Source organism: Heterocephalus glaber, unplaced genomic scaffold (assembly GCF_053883595.1).
Source record: "Heterocephalus glaber isolate CG9 unplaced genomic scaffold, H.glaber_assembly_v1.0 deba00000809, whole genome shotgun sequence".
Lineage (NCBI taxonomy): Eukaryota > Metazoa > Chordata > Mammalia > Rodentia > Bathyergidae > Heterocephalus > Heterocephalus glaber.
In genome coordinates this window covers 12,427,653-12,446,145 of record NW_028258163.1, presented here as the reverse complement: position 1 = coordinate 12,446,145, position 18,493 = coordinate 12,427,653, and the positions used below count along the sequence as shown (strand labels likewise).

The following is an 18,493-nucleotide window of genomic DNA, read 5'->3' as shown; positions in this document are numbered from 1 at the left end:
TGCAGAGACCCTCTTGGATTGGCTCCGGGTAGGTAGTGCCTATCCTTTCTTTTTGTGCTCTTCTCTCAAGTTTGCTGACCTTGGAAGGTCTAACCTGCACTGTGGCTCCAGCATGGGCAAATCATTTCAAAAATCACATGGAGGCATTGAATCAGCCAAGGACTCCGTAATGTCTGTGTTTTGCCCTTCTAGGAACATGGGGTGCAGCTGCTGAACGTGGATCCAGAAGATATGTGGGTGGTGGGCATGGTGACAGTGATTATCTTTCTGGGTGAGGCACTGGCCAGCATACAGTGGGAATCTTTTTTTTTTTTTTTTTTGTACCTGGGATCGAACTCGGGACTGTGCACTTGTGAGGCAGGCAGCGGAACCACTGAGCTAAATCCCCGGCCCTTCAGTGGGAATCTAAGGCAGTTGCCAGAAAACTGAAGTGGATGAGACAAAGAGGACATGGAGTAGTTAACCCTTCCCTCCCGCTCACGTTTCTCCCACCTCTCTTTTTGTCACCCATGGTATTTCAGACCCAAATTATCCTCTTCTTGATCCTCCCTTGTCAACTACCTGCTGGGCACACTCATCCCTACAAACCCCAGTCAACAAGCCATTGGCTTCTTTGGTATCAAGGAACTGGGCTGGAAAATATATTAAAGGGAATAAATGTTTCAGAATATCACTCATACCCTTTGCAAGAGGGGCCTCATTAGCCCAGGAAAATGTCTCAAAAAAGAGTCCTTGATTTCCAAGTCTGCTTCTCACTTGCGAGTTGCCCATCAGACCAGTCAGAGTAATGTAAGTCTTCTGAGTTGGCTAGTTTCCCTCTTCTTTCCAGCCTAACCTAAGTCACTGGCACTAAGCTGGGTAGTGGGTAATACGGATCCTGGCTGAGTGAAGAGAAGACAGGAATAGCCCCTCTTTATTCTTTCACACAGGAAGTGTTTTCTTGGCAAACATGGTCCCACAGGGGTGTGGTTCAGAGGGCAGTTTCTTCAGTATGTTTTTCCATATTATTCCCCTCAGCCACTGGAGTCCTGGCTAGACCCAGTATTTCTGGAGACTTCAAGGTGAGAAGGCTGTTCAGCCAGGGGCACACCCTTTGCTGCCCCTCTCTTCTGTCCACCAATGGTCCAGTGTTTGTTCCCAAGACCCTGCTACCGCTGTCTCCAAGGGGACCCTCCTTGCCATTATGTGGACTGTACTCCCCTATCTGGGCATCGCCGTGACCACTGAGAAGGCCTTCTACTCTGGCCTTCTGTGCAGAATGACCTGGAGCCCCAGTTTTTGCTCCCTAAAAGACAGGGTATAGATGATACAATCAGCAAGAAGCATTCATCAGCCACAATAAAGTTAAGTGTACGGGCAGGTAACCTCCAGCCCCCCTCCCTCCAACCTTCATTTCTTCCCACCACTCACATTGTTAATGAACCGTATAATGGTTTTTGGTTAACATATTCCCTTCCCACCCTCCTATGCATGTACACGTCCGTTGCCCCTCTTGATGCTGGTGGTACCTACACAGCCCTACTGTTTGGGATGGAGTTTTCTCCCCATGAAGGAATGCCTAACTTTAGTCTTATTTCCAAGCTCCTGTATGATTGAGAGGCTTCCTGGAAATAGCACTGACAGGGCTGTGTGGAATGATAGCAGCCTTGGGCCAGAGTGCCTCTTCGGCTGGGATTTTAGCAGCTGTCAGGACCAAACGTCCTGACTCTATGGGCTCGCCAGTCACTACCTGGTAAGTGAACAAGCGGGGATAATTACATAAACTTTCTTATTCTCAGGCATAGAGGAGATGCTCAAAAGCCACTAATGTTTTAAGTGGATTCATGTGAGGGGGACAAAACCTTTAAAAATGTGGATAAAATTTAATCTGCCTTGTAATTTATGGGAAAACCAGGTGAAGTGAGCGGAATACACTGCTTCAGGAATGTGTGGATTCTGGCTCCTCTGGCCTGCTCAGGCCGTGAGCGTGGTGTCTGCCTTCAGTCCCCCGGAATCATCAGTGTCATCCTGTCCTCTGCCTTTTCCTGTCCTTGCTTTCCCACATTCCCAGGGCCTTCTCACACCCTACTCCTTCTATCCTTTCTTATTAAGACCTGTAGGATCCTTCAACTTCTCCCTCTAATTCCCACTCTCCCAGAGGAATAAGGGCTCTCTCATTCTCCCTCTCTCTGGGAGACCCACCATGTGTTTTCATGGTGGCTATTCCAGAATAAACTGCACCATCATGGCAAGAACTAGAAGCCTGTGCAGGATTAGCTGCTTGCCTTCCTCATTGCTGTGGGTTTCATCCTTATTGTTGAGTATGCCCTACCTCACTTTCCAACTAGGCACTGCTCATCACTTTTCCTGTTACACCTCCCACAGCCCTGACTCTGGCTTTGAGGGCCTCATGCTGACCCCTCATTTCTCTCTCTCTAGTCCTCAACTCGGTGAAACTGTCTCATACTTGGTAGGAGATGAAAAAGTCGAACGTGGTGGTGAGTGGTGGTACATACATGTGAGGTGGAGTGAAGAGCAAGGAGTGAAGAATGAGAGGACAGGGAAAGGGAAGCCAGATGGCATACTTGCCTCTCCAGACCTGGATCCCATGACTCTAGTTTGGAGACCAACCCTCTGACATCTCATTTTTTCCAAAGCTGAGCTGAATATCATTGCCCCCATCTTCTCCAAATTTTTCTTCTGTTCCTATGCCCTCATGAACTTCAGCTACTTCCATGCCTCCCGTACCTAGTTGCCTGGTTGGTCTGGGCAGGTACTGGGGTCCAGGGATTCAAAGACTTGGGGGGTTGGGAGAGAATCCCTGGGGAATAATAAGTGGTACTGTGGCCGAGACAAGGGATGGCCGGCACTTTCACTCTCCTACAGGCTGGCAACCTTCCTTCTTCTGGTACAGACCCTCGCTTTCCTTCCTGGGCACTCTGCTCTGCCTGCTCATGATGTTCCTCCTCATTTGATGGACGGCACTCATTGCTATGTTGCTTATCCTTCTGCCGTTGCTCTGGATGTTCTACAAGAAAGCAGGTAAGTGAGTGGGCAGGTGGTAGGGGAATGAGGAAGTAAAATGTGGCAGGAGGCTGACCCGTACAAGAATCCCAGAACTGACAACAGCAAGTATCTGTTTCCTCACCCTTTTGTCTGCGCAGATGTGAACTGGGGCTCTTCAGTCCAGGTGAGCACCTATCGCCTGGCTTTGTTGAGCTCCATGAGCCTGACCAATGTGCAGGACCACTTTTAGAACTTCAGGTAAGTGAATCTCTGGACCAGAGGTTGAAAAATGTTGGCTGGTGGATTGGATCTTGCCTACAAATGAGTTTTGTTCAGATTGCACAGCACTTACAATGTTTACAATTAATTACAATTAACAATCCAGGCATCTGACAACCCTGGGCCTCTATCCCACATGACACACTTAGCTGGAGATGAGTAGCTCTTTCCTGTGAGACAAGGCAGTCTCCAGTTTTCCACAACTCCCACGTGACCCATTTTATTCTTTGATATTATGTGACTGCTTCTTGTAGGCTTTGAAGTTTTGAATCTCTGCTCTAGACAGAAGTAAACCAGCTTCCTAACATCTGTGCAGGGCCATGAAAGAAAAGGAAGGGAATAGAATTCTAGAAGAGAAAAGGGGAGACCAGGAGTGAGCTTGCTGAGGAGAATGTGGCTCCATGAGAAGGCAGCAGCCACCAGAGTGAGTTTGCAGTGTCCCTCATCATGCTATGAGATGGAGAAGCATCTCTAACACTCTTGGTTGCACCCTAAAATCCTCTCTAAAATCCCCCGATGGGTAGGAAAGACCTGATCATTATTCTGAGCATTATACCTTCCTTTCTATAGGCCACAGTGCCTGGTACTAACTTGCTTCCCTAGCCAGTATCTAGCCCCAGTGGATTTTGTGGGGGCCATCACCAAGAACATGAGTCCCATGATTTGAGGGAATGTGGTCTTAGTAAGAGAAGTGAGAATAGACACGAAAGCTGGAAACACTGAAGAAATGAAAAGGGTAGAGAGAACAACAGGTCAATGAGTGAGCTCCGAGAACTTGAAAAGTGAGAGGACAGGAAAAGGATGCTTTAAAGAAATGGTCTCCATCCTGTATTTCTGTTTTATTCTCTTAGGAACCCCAACCCATTCAGGAGCCTGAGAATCATGTCAAGTGTCTGAACGTCTGGAAGATTCACTCCTCCTAGAGTCGTATCTTCCCTAGGCTTTGTTCTGGGGCCCAGAGCCTCATGCAGGTCAGCCTGCCAAATTCAATCACTTCTTATCCTTCCCTGTCCAACATACTATATCCCCTTCTTTCTTCATTGCATTTCCATTCAGGTCTCAGGCCAACTGAAGTCCAATTTGCTGGCCTTGGGATATAAGCAAAATTGGCAGGAGGCTGTATTTCCCATGGAGGATTATGTAGGCATTATATAGTAAGTGTGGGATGGTGAAGGGGAAGATGAGCATAGAAATGATCAGGAACTAGAAATGGGAATGACAAATCCCATTCTGCTGCCCGGCGTTGCCCATGTGCCCAGGAAGGGAACACCCCTCTTCAGCTCTTCCTCCTATTTTTTTTCCTCCTATTTTTTTAAACCTCCCCCTCCTCCTCCCATAAAGTGATGCAACTATGGGGTCTGCCTCGTAAGGATGCCAGGAGGGTTAAGTGTGACTATCCAACATCATCCTCAAGGTGAATCAGAAGAGGTGAGCCTAAGGGAAAGAGAGGGTGTGGGAGGTATAGAAATTCACCATTAAAGTCTGGGAGTCAAGTGAACCATCTACAGTTAACAAGACCTGAGACAGAATAGAATTGGGGACCAGATGTAAGAAAAATGAATTTTGCTTTGAAGATTCTACCTAGAGGTTTAGTTTTCCTGAAACTGTAGGGGATGGAGAGGGCTTTAAAGATGTCATGTAAGTTCACAGGGAAGAAATGTGAATCAAGAGCTACAAGTAGCAGGATGCACTAGTGTGATCCAGAGGGGATATGGTCTAATTCTCCAGCAGAGTTTCTGGGACTATCCCAACTCTAATAGTATACATCTTCCTAGCTTAATTTTGGCACGTCCTCACTGAATGGGAGGGTCCAACAAAAGGTACAAAAAGATAATTCTTTTTTGTTATAACTCCATCTTTTCCAGTAAATCCATGGTGTTTGGATGCCAAAGTAATGAACACTCAGTAGAGGGAGGAGACAGAGTCTCCTTTATAGGAAATAAAGTTGGAGAGTGAAGAGAAGAAGCAGGCACCCAGGAAAGTAAATAGAAAAGGGAATGCAGTTAGTCAATGGGGAGAGACACCATGACATTTCTCTGGAATAGCAACAGTTCTGTCAGGGGAGGGGAAGGTAAGGTACTGGGTTCAAGCAGTTGATCAGCTGGATAAGGAATCTGTCTCAGGCTTCTCCTTTCTTTGGGCAGCTTCCCTATACCAGAAGCTTCAAACTATATCCCAGCGCGAGCAGGACATGTCCTGCAGACAGTGGACATGTACTGGCTCAGTAATGATGAAGGCAGGGACTCTATGACTCCATAAGAAGTTCCATTTCTCTCCAAGTTCCAGGAGAGAACAGGAAGAGGAAATTAGTGATTAAGGGGAAAACAAACTCTGCATTTACAAAACACCCAGTGTTCCCTCTCACTTCAGAAGCCTTCATGCTTTTCTTTCTCAGCCTCATGAAAAGGTGGGAAGGAAGGCTGCCCACCTCTTTTTTTCTTTTGAGACAGGATCTCAGTATGTAATCCAAGCTGGCTTTGAACTATGTAGCTCAAGCTGGCCTTGAACCCATAGGGAGCCTCCTGTCTCAGTCTCCCAAGTGTGAGGATTACACTTGGGAGAATGCCTGCTGCATCTCTTTTCTTATCTTCACAGGGCTTATACCGATACCCTATGTACTTGCATGAAGGAAAAAACAGACTTGATGTCCTTTAAGACTTTTTGTGAGCAGCCTCCATGAGCAGCTGGAGGAAAAATGCAGTGATTGGATCACAGAACCCCAAAGTTATGGCCAGGGGCCTACAATGCAGAAGACAGTAAGGGGAGGGAAGTTTATTAAGACACTTCCTGTAGATGGAAGGATAAAAATAAACCAGTAAATAGGCAGAATATCTAGTTTCTGGGTTAGGAATGTACAGGCCCTGGGTTTGATCTCTAGCATCACTGAAAAATACAGCTCCTGTCTTGTCTTTCCCTAGGATATGTTCCCTCCTCAGAAGGCTCAGGCTTGGCTTCCAACATGTGACAGTACTGCCTGATCTCACAGGCAAACCTTGAAAGAAGAGGTCAGATCTAAGTCCCCTGCCTTATACATTTCTCTTTCTGTCTTCTGGCTTCATAGTTAAGAACATAAAGAAACAAGTGTCAGATAAGTTATAACTTAACTGTGTATGTGGAAAGCAATGGTGATACTGGAAAGAGGAGGTGAAATGTGATGAAAGATGACTGCTGTAGGAATATAGCTGTGGAGAAACAGTAGCTTTAGTTTCTGTCTGGATCTCAATGGGCTTATGATCACCAGTTTGGAAGAAATGTAAGATTAGGCAGCAAAATAGAGAAAAACTGAAGAGTAAAGAAGCCCTATTTCTCAATTCCTGAAGACCAAAATTTTACATGATGGATATTTTCTCCTTCCTGCTCAATCAGAGATTTTGGTTCTCTGCAGTCAAAAGGCTTTTGAAAACTTGGTGGCTTTATATCAGTTCCAATAGCCACCATCAAAGGGGGATCTGGAATCTACCTGCCTCTTCAGTACTCCTTCACCTTCAGGCTACTTCCTGGAGCAGAACTTGCAGGCAAACCAAAAGAAGGTGTGTAGAACAGTGCCAAGTGGGGCAGCTCTCCCCGAGAGGCACCTGATAATGGCACCTCACCCTGTCTCTGCCTATTCATTCTAACCATGTAATCAGAGTGGCACATGTGTCTTCATGAAGTACTATGGCAATATTCCTGGGATGCCACCCTCATAGTCATGTGAGTCTCAGGAAATTTCAAAATACAGGGGCATAGATTCCAGGGATAGGGATCTTCCCATGACTAGGTAAGCTGAGGAACAGACTCTGTCTCATAATGCCTTTCCTACCTGAAGCTTATCTGTGATCCCTTTGACAACCTGTCCCGGGGCCCTGTACCTGACCTGGCTAGAGATGCTGTCCAGGGACCAGACATCCCCCATTGCCTTCATTTGTAGAAATCAAGAGGATGCCCTTACTCTATCCTGCCCTGTCAGAGCTGTAGGAGAGGAGACTGAGCCAGGGCTCAAGGAGTTTTGATTTTACTTTTTATTTCTTTCCTTCTTTCCTTTTTTGTGGTGCTGGGGCAAGAACCCAAGGCCTCACATGTGTCAGGCAACTAACTGCTTTACCACTAAACTACATACTAGCCTGACTTTTGTTTCTTAGTTTCACAAACTTAGAAGTCATCCTTGAGAATTCTCAGGCAAGAGCTCAAGGCTTCCCAAGGAAAGAACTCCTCTACTAAGCAACGTGAACTGAGGCTACAGTGCTGAAGGTCCTTCTTCCAAGATCCATTCCACCTCATAATATTAATAAATCAATACCTCAGGATGTATAGTAATACAGCTGCCGTCCATTTACCAAATTAACTCTCTAAGCTTAGACAGAGATCACTCTTATTCCCAAACATATTCAAAGGGAGGATTTTAACCTCTACTTGCAACCCTCTCCATCTCCCACCTTAGTCTCTAAATTTAAGTCTCCATTTCTCAGTGCATTTTTAACCAATTTATGTGTCTATCCCTCGTAAATAAAAAAGTATACACAGCCACTTTCTATTTAGTAAAACATGAGAAATTAACTCTTTCCCGAAACTCACACGATCCCTCCTTTTTATCTTTTGGTTCAAGTCTTACTTTACAATCCTCTGATCCTATCTTTGATTTACTTTCCTATCAACTTATTCATTTGTTCACAAACTGAATGCCCAGTAGATGTCACTCTCTTGAGTACTGGATGATAGAGCAATGCATGAAACACGATAAAAATGCCCTGTTCCCAATGGTGTTTATAGTCTAATATAAATAGAACAATTACAAGTAGGAAGAAAAGTAAAACAGGAAGAGGGTTTGGAAGTGCTAGAGAAGTGAGAATTTAAGCAGGGTTGTCAGGAAGTTTTCACTAAAAGAAGCTGAGCAGGGTTAAAAGAATATAAAGGAGTGAACTTCACCTGGGGAAGAGCAAAGGAGGAGGAGCAAAAATAAAGGCCTTGAGGGTCAGCATATCTGCAGTCCTTAAGCCCTTTCCCCTCCCCCATGCCCATTAGGAACTGGGTTTCAAAGCAGGTCGTGAGCAGTGTTGCGGGGTGTGTGTGTGAAGACTCATCTGTGCTTCAGCGGCTCCCCATCGCTTGCATTACTGTCTGAACTCTGCTTGTAGTCAGATCAGCAGTGGCACTAGACTGTCGTGGAAGCAAGAACCCCACTATGAACTTTGTACTCAAGGATCTAGGTCGCACACTCCTTATGAGAATCTAATGCTTGTTGCTCTGAGGTGGAGCTGAGGTAGGGATGTGAGCGCCAGGGTGTGGCTGCAAATACAGATTAACATTAGCAGACTGCACAGAGACTGGAAAAAATCAATTGCTTACAGACTTGTATCAGAACCCTACCAGTGAGTGGCAGGTGACAATTAAGCTGCATCTGGTGGCAGGCTTTATATCAGAATCTTAGACTTTAGTCTGCTTGTGGCCTGCCCATTATTTTATTTAGCACTTCTTTCACTTCTTTCCTGTACTGTGCATTTGTCTCAGTCAGTTTTGGTTAAGCCCATAAGCTAACCTTAGCCAAAACAGGTAAAAACAAGTGTCATCAGAGTTTCTTTCAAAAGAGGGAAAGAGCCTCGGAACCATGCCACTTTCCTGTTCTGTGAAAAAAATTGTCTTCCATGAAACTGGTCACTGGCACCAAAAAGGTTGGGAACCACTCCCCTAAGGAATAACCAAAAGGTCAATGTTGCTGAGAAGAAAGAAACGGAAGTAGCAGGAGATAAGACCAAAGTGGATGTGGGGAAGGGCAAGGCATATCAAGCTTTTTTTTTGTTTTTGAGACAGTCTCACTATACAGTTCAGGCTGGCCTTGAACTCACTATGCAGTCCAGACTGTCCTCAAACTTGTGATCCTCTTGCCTCAGCCTCTGAGTGCTAGGATTACAGGTGTACACCAACAGGCCTGGTTTTTTTCTCTCTCTTTTGGTTTATTTTTTTCACGCATGGTCTTTCAGGCCTTTAAAGGACTGGTTTTTTCCTGATGTAGGAAGCATCAGGATGTTAAATTTGAAATGCCTATTAAATACCCAAGTGGAGATAATAACAGGCACTAGATACATATTCAGGACAGAAGTCCAATTGGAACTATAAAATTGGAACTCACCCAAATCAAAAAAAATTTGGTGGAGGAACTACTGGAGATGGAACACAGGGGTATTTTACCACTGAGCTATATTCTTAGCCTATTTATTGTGACACTAGACACTGAATCTAGGGCCTTCACACTGAGCTACATCCCCAGCCCACTGAGACAGGATCATGCTAAATCACTAAGCTCCCCAAGCTAAGGCCCAACTCAAAATCCTCCTGCTTCAGCCTCCCATGGTCAGCTTTATTTTCTGAGGTAAGGTCTCAATAAGCTGTCCAGCCTGGCCTCAAATTTATGATCCTTTTGACTTGGCCTCTCAAGTAGTTTAATGGTAAGACTGGATAAAATCACTTCAGGTGACTGTGTAAATAGAACAGTCTGAGGACTGAACTCTGGAAAGTTAACAGCTTATGGAGATAAGGAGAAACTTGCACAAAACAAAGAACAGTCAGCTAGGAAGCAGCAGAAAATATATTCTAAAGCTGGAGAAGAGGGAGTGTCAAATGCTGATAGACTGTAAGATAAAGTAGAATATGCCTCTGTATTTAGCTATAACCAAGTCATTAATGACCATGATAGAAACAGTTCTGGTGGAATAGATTTTTTTTTTTTTTTTTTTTGGTGGAGTAGATTTAATAAGAAATTTTTGGAAATTGGAGATAACTCCTAAGTTTTGCTATAAAGTAGAGCACAAAATGAGAAGCATCTGAAAGAGAAAATGAGATCAGAAGGCATCATTTGTAAAATGAGAAAAATAGCTTATTTGTGTGCTGATGGGAAGACTCAGGAAAGAAAATACTGACTCTACAAAAAAGGAGGAAGAAAGCTGGAGAACTGCTGAGCCAGGTCCTTAAAAGCTAGAGGATATGTCTACAGCACTTATCTGTAGACAGGAACAAAGACAGTATTTATAGTAGTTTCTCAGCCTCAACACCAAATATTTAGAGCACAAATTCTTTGTTGGGGAGGGCTGGGGGGGGCTTCCCTGTGCACTGTAAGATACTTTACAATATCCCTTCCCTATTTTGACAACCAAATGTTCTCTGATATACAAAATCAGCCCTACTTGAGAGCTACTAGTTTATGGTGACAGGAAGGAGAGGCAAATACATGAGCACAGATGCTGGAAGGTAGTCATGTGGTCAAAGTAAAATATAGGCAAGAGATAAGATATATATATGCAATAGTTTATTAGTGAAATTTAGCTGGAGAAAAAAGGAAATGAAGACATGGGGAATAAAGTCAGTGGAAAGTACAATAAAAGGATTGTAGGTCCTGGTGAAGGGATGAATTGATGGATTCAACACAGTAAAGAGAATAATCTGGAAAGACAGGAGGTAATGATAGAACAGCAGGATATTTGAGATTGAGATATGAGGGAAATATAGGTCTAGACTATGACTAAGGCAATACACGGTTGAAGTAGTTATTAGAAGGATGATCTACACAGATATTGAAATCAAAGTTGATGACAAGAATGGTATAGGTCCAGTATAGTCTAATGCTTCAAATGGGTATTAGGGAAGGAAGAATGGTCTGGAAATAGGATAAGCAGAACAAATACACCTGTACCACTTCCAGGCCCAATGCTGCAATGCATGTGGAAATCACTCACATTAGAAATGTGACAGTAAAAGCAGTCCTCATGAGAAACCAGGACTCAAGGCAAGAATGGTAAGGGAACATTCAAAGAACAGGTTTAGGAAAGAGAAGAGGTTGAGAATATACGAAGCTTTGCAAATGACCGCCTGTTAGTTCTGGAAAGTAAGCAGCAAGCTTCAGGAGTTGGGAGGAGGTAGATGGGGACCAAAAACAGGGCAAAGAAATGTATGAATACTATAGTGCAAAAGATAAGGTGATTTGGTGATGTGGGACTTCTTGTGATGATATATTGAAGATAAAGGGCAAGATTAATAGTTCTGGTGATCATGATAGGGAGGGATGTATATCTGGACCCAATCATATTTGCCAGGCATGATCTGCTGGAATACGTAAGAGAAAGTGAAGGAAGGACAGTTTCACCTTTGAGTTACAAATTAGATTTATCTCCAGGATATTTTGAGGGAAGTCCTGAATACTTACTTCAAAAAATTAAAATGAGATGAGTATAAGGCAGTCAGCACAGGGTCTGCTGCAACAGCATTACTGGTAGTTATAAGACTACCACTGTTAAGATGTTTAAAAAAAGAGGATATTACACCTATGATTTCCCTTCATGCTATGCTCCTGATCAGCAGCCTCCAAGGTTATCTGCAGTCAGCCAGGATGCTGCTCTGATCCCTTCCTCCTAACCAGTGACCCTATCCAGGGCTAACTCCATATTGACTCTGAACAACATGATCCAATCACCAACATACAAAACCAAAGTATTTTATTGTTGATTCATCTTGAGGTTCTAGAGGGGACCCCAAGCCTTTTATGGAATCCACAGCCTTCCCGAAGTAGAGGGGAGTCCACAGCATTGCCAGGATTCCCACATCAGGAGAGAGATTAATACCCAGGGTCCTCTGAGCTCCACTTAAGGAACCACCTATTCTGATCTTGTTAATCTTGTTAGTCCCTCCATGTCACTTCTACTTCATCTGTTCGATACCTGTGGAAAACCAGGAAACACTTGGTCAAAGACTATCCCTGAGCATTGTCTTTGCTTCTCTACTCTGAGGTTCCTGGACTTTTCTTCTCTGTTGATTTTTTTTTTTTTTTCTGCTTACCTCCCACATCTACTCTTATCTACCCCCTCCCAAAGACTGACTCACCTTTGTGTAATCCCAGAATCACTGAGGGGGGTCCTGTGTCCAGCCTGAAACATCTCCCAGCCAGCCTGGGCTATCATGGCTCCATTGTCAATGCAGAATCTGGGAAGGAAAAGAGATGTGAAATTTGTAATCCAAAAACAGAAAATCAAAATAATGGTAAAAGAAAGGAAATCAAAAAAGGGAAAAGGCTTTTGCCTCTCATCTGTGGCAAAAAGCTGGGCTCCGCGTTCCTGGCACATTGTCTGCATCATCGCCTGCAGCCTCACATTACCTATGGGAGGGAGGGGACAGGGTCCATTTTAACCATCCCTGCCTAGCCCACATACACTTCATGTGCACTTAGGACTAGGCACAAGGATTGGGAAGGACAGGCAAGCAATTTTCCCCAACATTTAGCAATTTAGAACCTCAGAAGAAAGATGCCCAATGCCAGGACGAGGTAAGAGGAACTGTTCACTGATACATACACCCAACACCTCCCACAATGAGGGCCTCCTGGGAGCCACAATGTGCCATGGCTCGCTCTGTGATCTCCACCAGCATTGCAAACACAGTTTCCTGTGGAGAACAGACAAGGTGAGAACATCATAGGGGCATCTACGTTTAGTTCTGCTGTCATATAAAAACTTCTCCAACTTCTACTTTCCGTCCCAGCTTTTCACTCCATTACCTGCAGGGAGAAACATAGATCCTCAGGAGTACACTCGCCTGTGGCTAACATCCGATGGGCTGCATCCTACAATTAAAGGGGAAAACAAACAAAATAGTGAACAGAGCCAGGCATGGTGGCGTGTATCTCTAATCCCAACACTCTGGGAGGCTCAAGCAGGAGGACCACAAGTTTGAGCCCAGCCTGGGCAACTTAGCAAGACCGTCTCAAAGTTTTAAAATATCTGCTGGGGATCTAATTCAGTGGCACTGCTCCTGCCTCACAAGTGCAAGGTCCTGAGTTCAAACCCTGGTAGCAAAAAAAAAAAATTTTTTTTTCAATTTAAAAAGGGCTGGGTATGTAGCTCAGTGCCAAGGCCCAAGGTTCAATCCCCAGCAGATCCCCCGCCCCCACCCCAATCATTGGCAGATTTTTCTTTTGTTCCATGTTGTGTCTATTATCTAGAACAGTGTCTGGCACACAAAAAATATTCAATGAATATTTGCTAAATGGATATATTCAGCATCCAACATAGACCAGTGCTATATGCAGGAAATACAATGGTGAGCAAAACAGATATGCTTCATTAAAAGTGCATGAAAATGCCTTTGTCTCCTGACCTCTCTGACACTCACCTCAATGAAAGACAGAATCCCTGAGAAAGAGACATCCATCCCCTTTACCGTATATGGCAGCTCAACTAGCTTCTTGCCTCTATGTAGGAAGAGAAAAAGTGGCTCACCTTCCAATGCTCTATCAAACCTATTCACAGGGAAACCTCTAAAACCCCAAAACCAGCTGCCTTCTTCCACGTATGTCTTCTTACCGTTTTGCCATCTGTTCAATGTTGTAACCTGGACTTGGGTCATTGGAAATCTATCAAAGAGAAAAGAAAAAAGTACATAATCAGCTGGGCATGGTAGCAGACGTCTGTAGTAATCCCAGCTACTTAGGAGGTTGAGGCAGAAGGACTGAAGTCTGAAGCCAGCCTGGACAACTTAGTAAGACCCTTTCCAAAATAAAAAAAAAAAAGGGCTCGGGAAAAAGGTCAATGGTACAGCACTCCTGGGTTTAATCTCCAGGGCCACCAAAGCCAAAAACCAAACAGACAGAAACAATAACCATACAAATATGAATAAAGAAAAATACAGAAATATGTTATTGTACATATGTATACGTACTTACCATTCTGGAGTGTTTCACCACACCAAGTTGAAGAAAAGCCATCAATAAATATTTTTATAGAATTATACACAATAGACACATATGCAAATAGATACTTATTAATATACACAATATACACAAAGTATCTTAATTATCCACCCATGTGGGATAAAAAAGATGAAAGTAATTCTTATAATTCCAGCACTCTGGGAGGTTGAGACCAGAGGGTCACAAGTTGAGTCCAGCCTAGGCAACGGAGTGTGAGGCCTTATATCAACATAAAAGGGCTGGGGGGCTGGGGATTTAGCTCAGTGGTTCTGCCGCCTGCCTTGCAGGTGCAAGGTCCTGAGTTCGACCCCAGGTACCAAAAAAACCCAAACCCAAACAAAATAAAATAAAAGGGCTGGGGACGTAGCTCAGCCCAAAAGTCCTGGGTTCAATCCCCAATACGATGACGACGACAACAACAACAACAAAACAATAAATGTAAGGGCTGGGGATTTGGCTCAGTGGTCCTGAATTCGATCCCCAGTACTGGAAAATCAATCAATCAATAAATGGAAGAAGATGATGATGAAGTCAGACATCCAGGAAGCATAAGAAGCCACTTACTTCCATTTCCATTGTTCCCCAGAAACTCACCCATATTTTAGCTTCTTCACAGCTTCAATGGCTTACCTTCAGCACCCGAGCAAAGCGATCCAGGCAATTACCCACAGCAATATCGATGGTTTCCCCAAAGATTCGGTACCGATGTTCTGAGTAGGCAATGACCTAAGGATGATGAGGGTGTCCATGAAACCTCAAGTCTGCAAAGAGGAGTATCTGACTTTGCGGGAGACAGTTGAAAAGCGCAAAGGTGGCCAATAAAACTTCCAATATGAAATGAACACTTAAGTCCCTTCCCTTCCTGGTGCTATTAGGGATTTCCTTTCTTTCTGATGTAGATCTTAATTTGCTGCCAAAAAGCTGGTGAGAAAGGGGAAGGAAAAATCTTGCCTTTCTTTCTACCTCTCTCATCCACTCTTTTCAACCTAATCATCATCCCTGTTTCCTACACTAAAGCAAGCTTCAAAGGGGAAGGGGAAAACTCTACTATGGCTCTTCTTCATCAACTCCTGTAGCCTCTGATGCTTTCTGCCTATCATCCTTCAGGCCTCAACCAGCTACCTGGCCCCTACCAACTGACACTCCCACATAGTTTTCAGAGGAATGTGTACTTCATCTTTAGTAAGTATTTTAACACAAAATTTTAAGACACCACCCTTTCATAAGCAGAGGACAATGCTAACAGCAACCCCATCAGGTGCTGTTAGAAAAGAATCCAACAGCAACCTTAAAAGGTCATGTAAAGTATCCCAAATAACTTTAGCTTCACCCATAAATTTAAAATATCACTACCATTTATAAAGAAATTTTAAAAAACTAAATTCCTCCAGGCATGGTGGCATATACCTGTTAAAACTGAAGCCCTCAAGATAATGAAATTTATTTAATTTTTGGTGTTTTAAGACAGGGTCTCATTATATATCATTCAGGCTGGCTTTGAACTCATTATGTAGCCTAGGCTGGCCTTGAACTCTAGGTGATCCTCCTCCCTCAGCCTCCTGAGTGCTGGGATCACATGTATGTACCACCATGCCTGGCCTCACTATTCTTTTCTAAAGTAGAAATTCCTACTCTTTATAACTGCACATATAGAAGTCAACTAATGTTCTAATGATTGTAAATGTTTTAACACTGCCCAAATCTGCACTGTTACAAACTCTTTTGTGAGTCTTCTATAATAACTTAGGTTCAAGTAAGCCAGCTTTGTTCTCGTAGCTCCCTCAACTCAGTGAGAACAAGGAAGCTGCTGGTTGAGTGCTTCCGAAATTAAGATGGAATAGGTAAAGTACTCTTAATACCTGAGTATTTCCTCCGCTGACATATAACACAGTTGGGCTGTTGGCTCCAGTGATGAGACGGCCCATTTCAATGTGGCCTATACAATGGTTCACACCTACCAATGGTTTATTCCACAGCTGGGCCACTGTACGGGCTACAACGGCTACAGAAGCCAATGGGGCACCCATGCCAGGACCTACACAGATAGAAATGGGAGTTAGAATTCTAGAGATTAGAAAAAACAGGTGAGGGAAGTAGGAGATGTGAGTGGGAAGGTGGTGGAGGCAGAGGTAAGGTGTAGGCTATTTTAACCTACTCAGTCTCTAGGTATACTCTTCCACTGGACTGTTCTCCCAACCTTACCTTTGGTGTAAGCAATGCAATCAATGTCTTGGGAGGTTAATTTAGCTTCTGTTAGTGCCTCCTGCAGTAAGTCTAGGATAACAGCTCGGTGATGCCTGGCAGTGGCACTTGGGAGGAATCCTAGGAAATGAAAAAATGAACACAGGTCATGGATCACAAAGTTTTTCTGTAGAAAAGGTATAGAGTAATAAAAAAAAAAATGAAAATAGAAGTGTCAGTAACGTAGGAAGAATCCTTTCAGTCTTTCATGTTTTCAGATATTCTTTCCAGCCTCTGTACATTCTATTTAGCTTTCAGAAACATCCTTTTCATACTTAACTCCTTACCCTTCTGGACTCAATTTAAGTGATACATACTTCATACTCTTTGGTGACTTTCCTTGTGAACCTACACATGATTACACTGTTGACATATAATTTTTGTTTTTTTCTTTTTTGAGACAGGGTCTTCCTATGTAGTTCAGGCTGGCCTTGAACTTGCGGTGATCCTCCTGCCTCAGCCTTTAAAGTGCTGGTAATGTGAAATAGGAAGAAAAGGGCCAAAGGGGAAGGAAGTGGGAGGGCTAGGGAAAAGGATAGAAGGGAGTGGGATTAATATGAGAAAATGGAAAAATAGGAACAAAATCTTTGTACATAGGGAGGACTGGAGGGGTTGAAGGGAGGGCTGGTCAAGGGTGAAAAATAAGAACCAAGAGAGACTATGTAAAGGTGCAAATTTCCAATGATGAATGTCATTATATTGTATACCTAAAATGTACCAATGATTAGAATGAATAATCGGTAACGCAAAACAGGAAGAAAAGGTCCAAAGGGGTAGGGGTAGTGGGAGGGGTAGGGGAAAGGAAAGAAGGGAAAGGAAAAATGATGAGAAATGGAAAAAATGGAAATAAAGTCTTTGTAAATAGGGAAGGGTGGAGGGGGTGAAGGGAGGGCTAGAAATGGGGAAAAAATAAGAACCAAGATGCATTATGTAAAGGTACAATTCCCAATGAGAAATGTAATTGTGTTGTATACCTACAATGTACCAAAAAATGAATTTAATTAAAAAAACAAAAAGTGCTGGGATTACAGATGTGTGCCACCACACCTGGCCCAACATATAACAATTATACCAATATAATTGTTTGTAGTTTCTCTCGTTTAACCACAAATAGCTCAGAGCACTATTTATTTTTGTATTTTCAGTGCCCAAGTGCCTAGGAGACTGAATGGCAAATATATATGTATATTTCTAATGAGCAACCTGTCACAGGGAGGCTTTTCAGGTTTGTGTAGCTCAGCTGGTCTTTCCTAAGTATACAGATGTGTTTGGGGGGAGGATACACAAGATACCTTATAAGTAATATTAATTAAAGGTTATGATTATCTGTTCATTCAGTCCTCAAGACCTAGCAGCAATACATTTAATATTCCCATTTTAAGAGTAAGGAGGACACATCCAAAACATCATAGAACACAAATATACCAAAGCCAGGTAGTTCTGTCTTGACACCTAAGCTAGGAGTCTTTCTGCTTTCATCTCATTCTAAAATATTTTGAATTCTATCCGTAGCGAACCATTTATTACGCCGTAGTGTAAATATCTATGTGTTGTGCCTCACTGCATGGCAGGCTCATAACATTTTTTTAGTGTTCACAACATAAAAGACTCAGAATCTGAACGAACCCAGAAATTCCAAGTCCAAGTGACTCTTCTAGTCATCAGCCTTATAACAGTGACTGTCACATAACTTCAATCGGTCGCAGACCAAAAGCTTTGTAAAGGTGGGAAAACACGCCCCATACCCCACTTCACCAAAGTTGAGAAAGATGGGTCCAGGGAAGCGGTCCTCAAGTTTAAGTCCCTACTCGCTGCTCACCTGTGCCCGGTGGCGTAACGTAGGTTCGCCGCGGGTTCGCCAGCACCTCGCCATCCCGCACCACTCCCACGCCAATCTTGTTGGCGCTGCCTTCAAAACCTAGCACCGCCGGCATGGTGCAGACCGGGAGAAAACGCCGGGAGGACTCCTAATGACCTGTGCCGCTACAGAGGCCCTCACCAGTCCGTGCTGGGCCGCAGAGTCTGGAGCGCGGGTGAACCGAGTCTGCCTGCCTGGCAAAGACAGAGAAGGGCAGACGGCGACAAAAAAACAGAACTCCACCAGATGGAGCGCGCCTGCCGACTGCGCCACTGCCTTCAAGGTCCCTTGAAGGACCTGTCTTCCCATCTGCCAGCGAAGCTGATCAGGCTTCTGCGCCTCACGACCCTATCCGTTCCCATGCCGGTCCCCTGTGGCTCAGCCCTGCCTTCCCACTGTTTTCTTTCTGTACAACGTTATGC

General features: G+C 43.9%; 2 protein-coding genes across 6 annotated transcripts; one reads left to right on the top strand and one right to left on the bottom strand.

Annotated features, from left to right (window-relative positions):
• Positions 1-1,569: 1,569 nt before the first annotated feature.
• On the top strand, positions 1,570-18,034 carry LOC110345821 (uncharacterized). 4 transcript variants are annotated; one of them, XR_015449818.1, is made up of 6 exons: positions 1,570-1,732; positions 2,866-3,021; positions 3,144-3,243; positions 4,116-4,235; positions 4,321-4,418; positions 4,606-11,601. XR_015449818.1 is itself a non-coding variant. In XM_087207564.1 (5 exons), exons 1-4 carry the CDS (start codon positions 1,635-1,637, stop codon positions 4,185-4,187), a joined length of 426 nt encoding a protein of 141 aa, XP_087063690.1. In that variant the 5' UTR covers positions 1,570-1,634; the 3' UTR covers positions 4,188-4,235; positions 16,618-18,034. The 4 variants fall into 4 exon arrangements, 3 of the variants coding, with proteins under 3 accessions (XP_087063690.1, XP_087063689.1, XP_087063688.1); XM_087207564.1 differs by lacking the exons at positions 4,321-4,418; positions 4,606-11,601 and adding an exon at positions 16,618-18,034; XM_087207563.1 differs by having other exon boundaries at positions 4,321-11,601.
• On the bottom strand, positions 11,710-18,219 carry Osgep (O-sialoglycoprotein endopeptidase). 2 transcript variants are annotated; one of them, XM_004865003.4, is made up of 11 exons: positions 18,033-18,219; positions 16,175-16,294; positions 15,832-16,007; positions 14,603-14,698; positions 13,587-13,636; positions 13,396-13,474; positions 12,782-12,847; positions 12,579-12,669; positions 12,307-12,382; positions 12,112-12,210; positions 11,710-11,948 (listed from the first exon to the last, which is right to left on the bottom strand). In XM_004865003.4, the coding sequence occupies exons 1-11, from the start codon at positions 18,145-18,147 to the stop codon at positions 11,909-11,911; spliced, it is 1,008 nt and encodes a 335-aa protein (XP_004865060.1). In that variant the 5' UTR covers positions 18,148-18,219; the 3' UTR covers positions 11,710-11,908. The 2 variants fall into 2 exon arrangements, 1 of the variants encoding a protein (XP_004865060.1); XR_015449817.1 differs by lacking the exon at positions 12,307-12,382.
• Between the last annotated feature and the right edge of the window lie 274 nt (positions 18,220-18,493).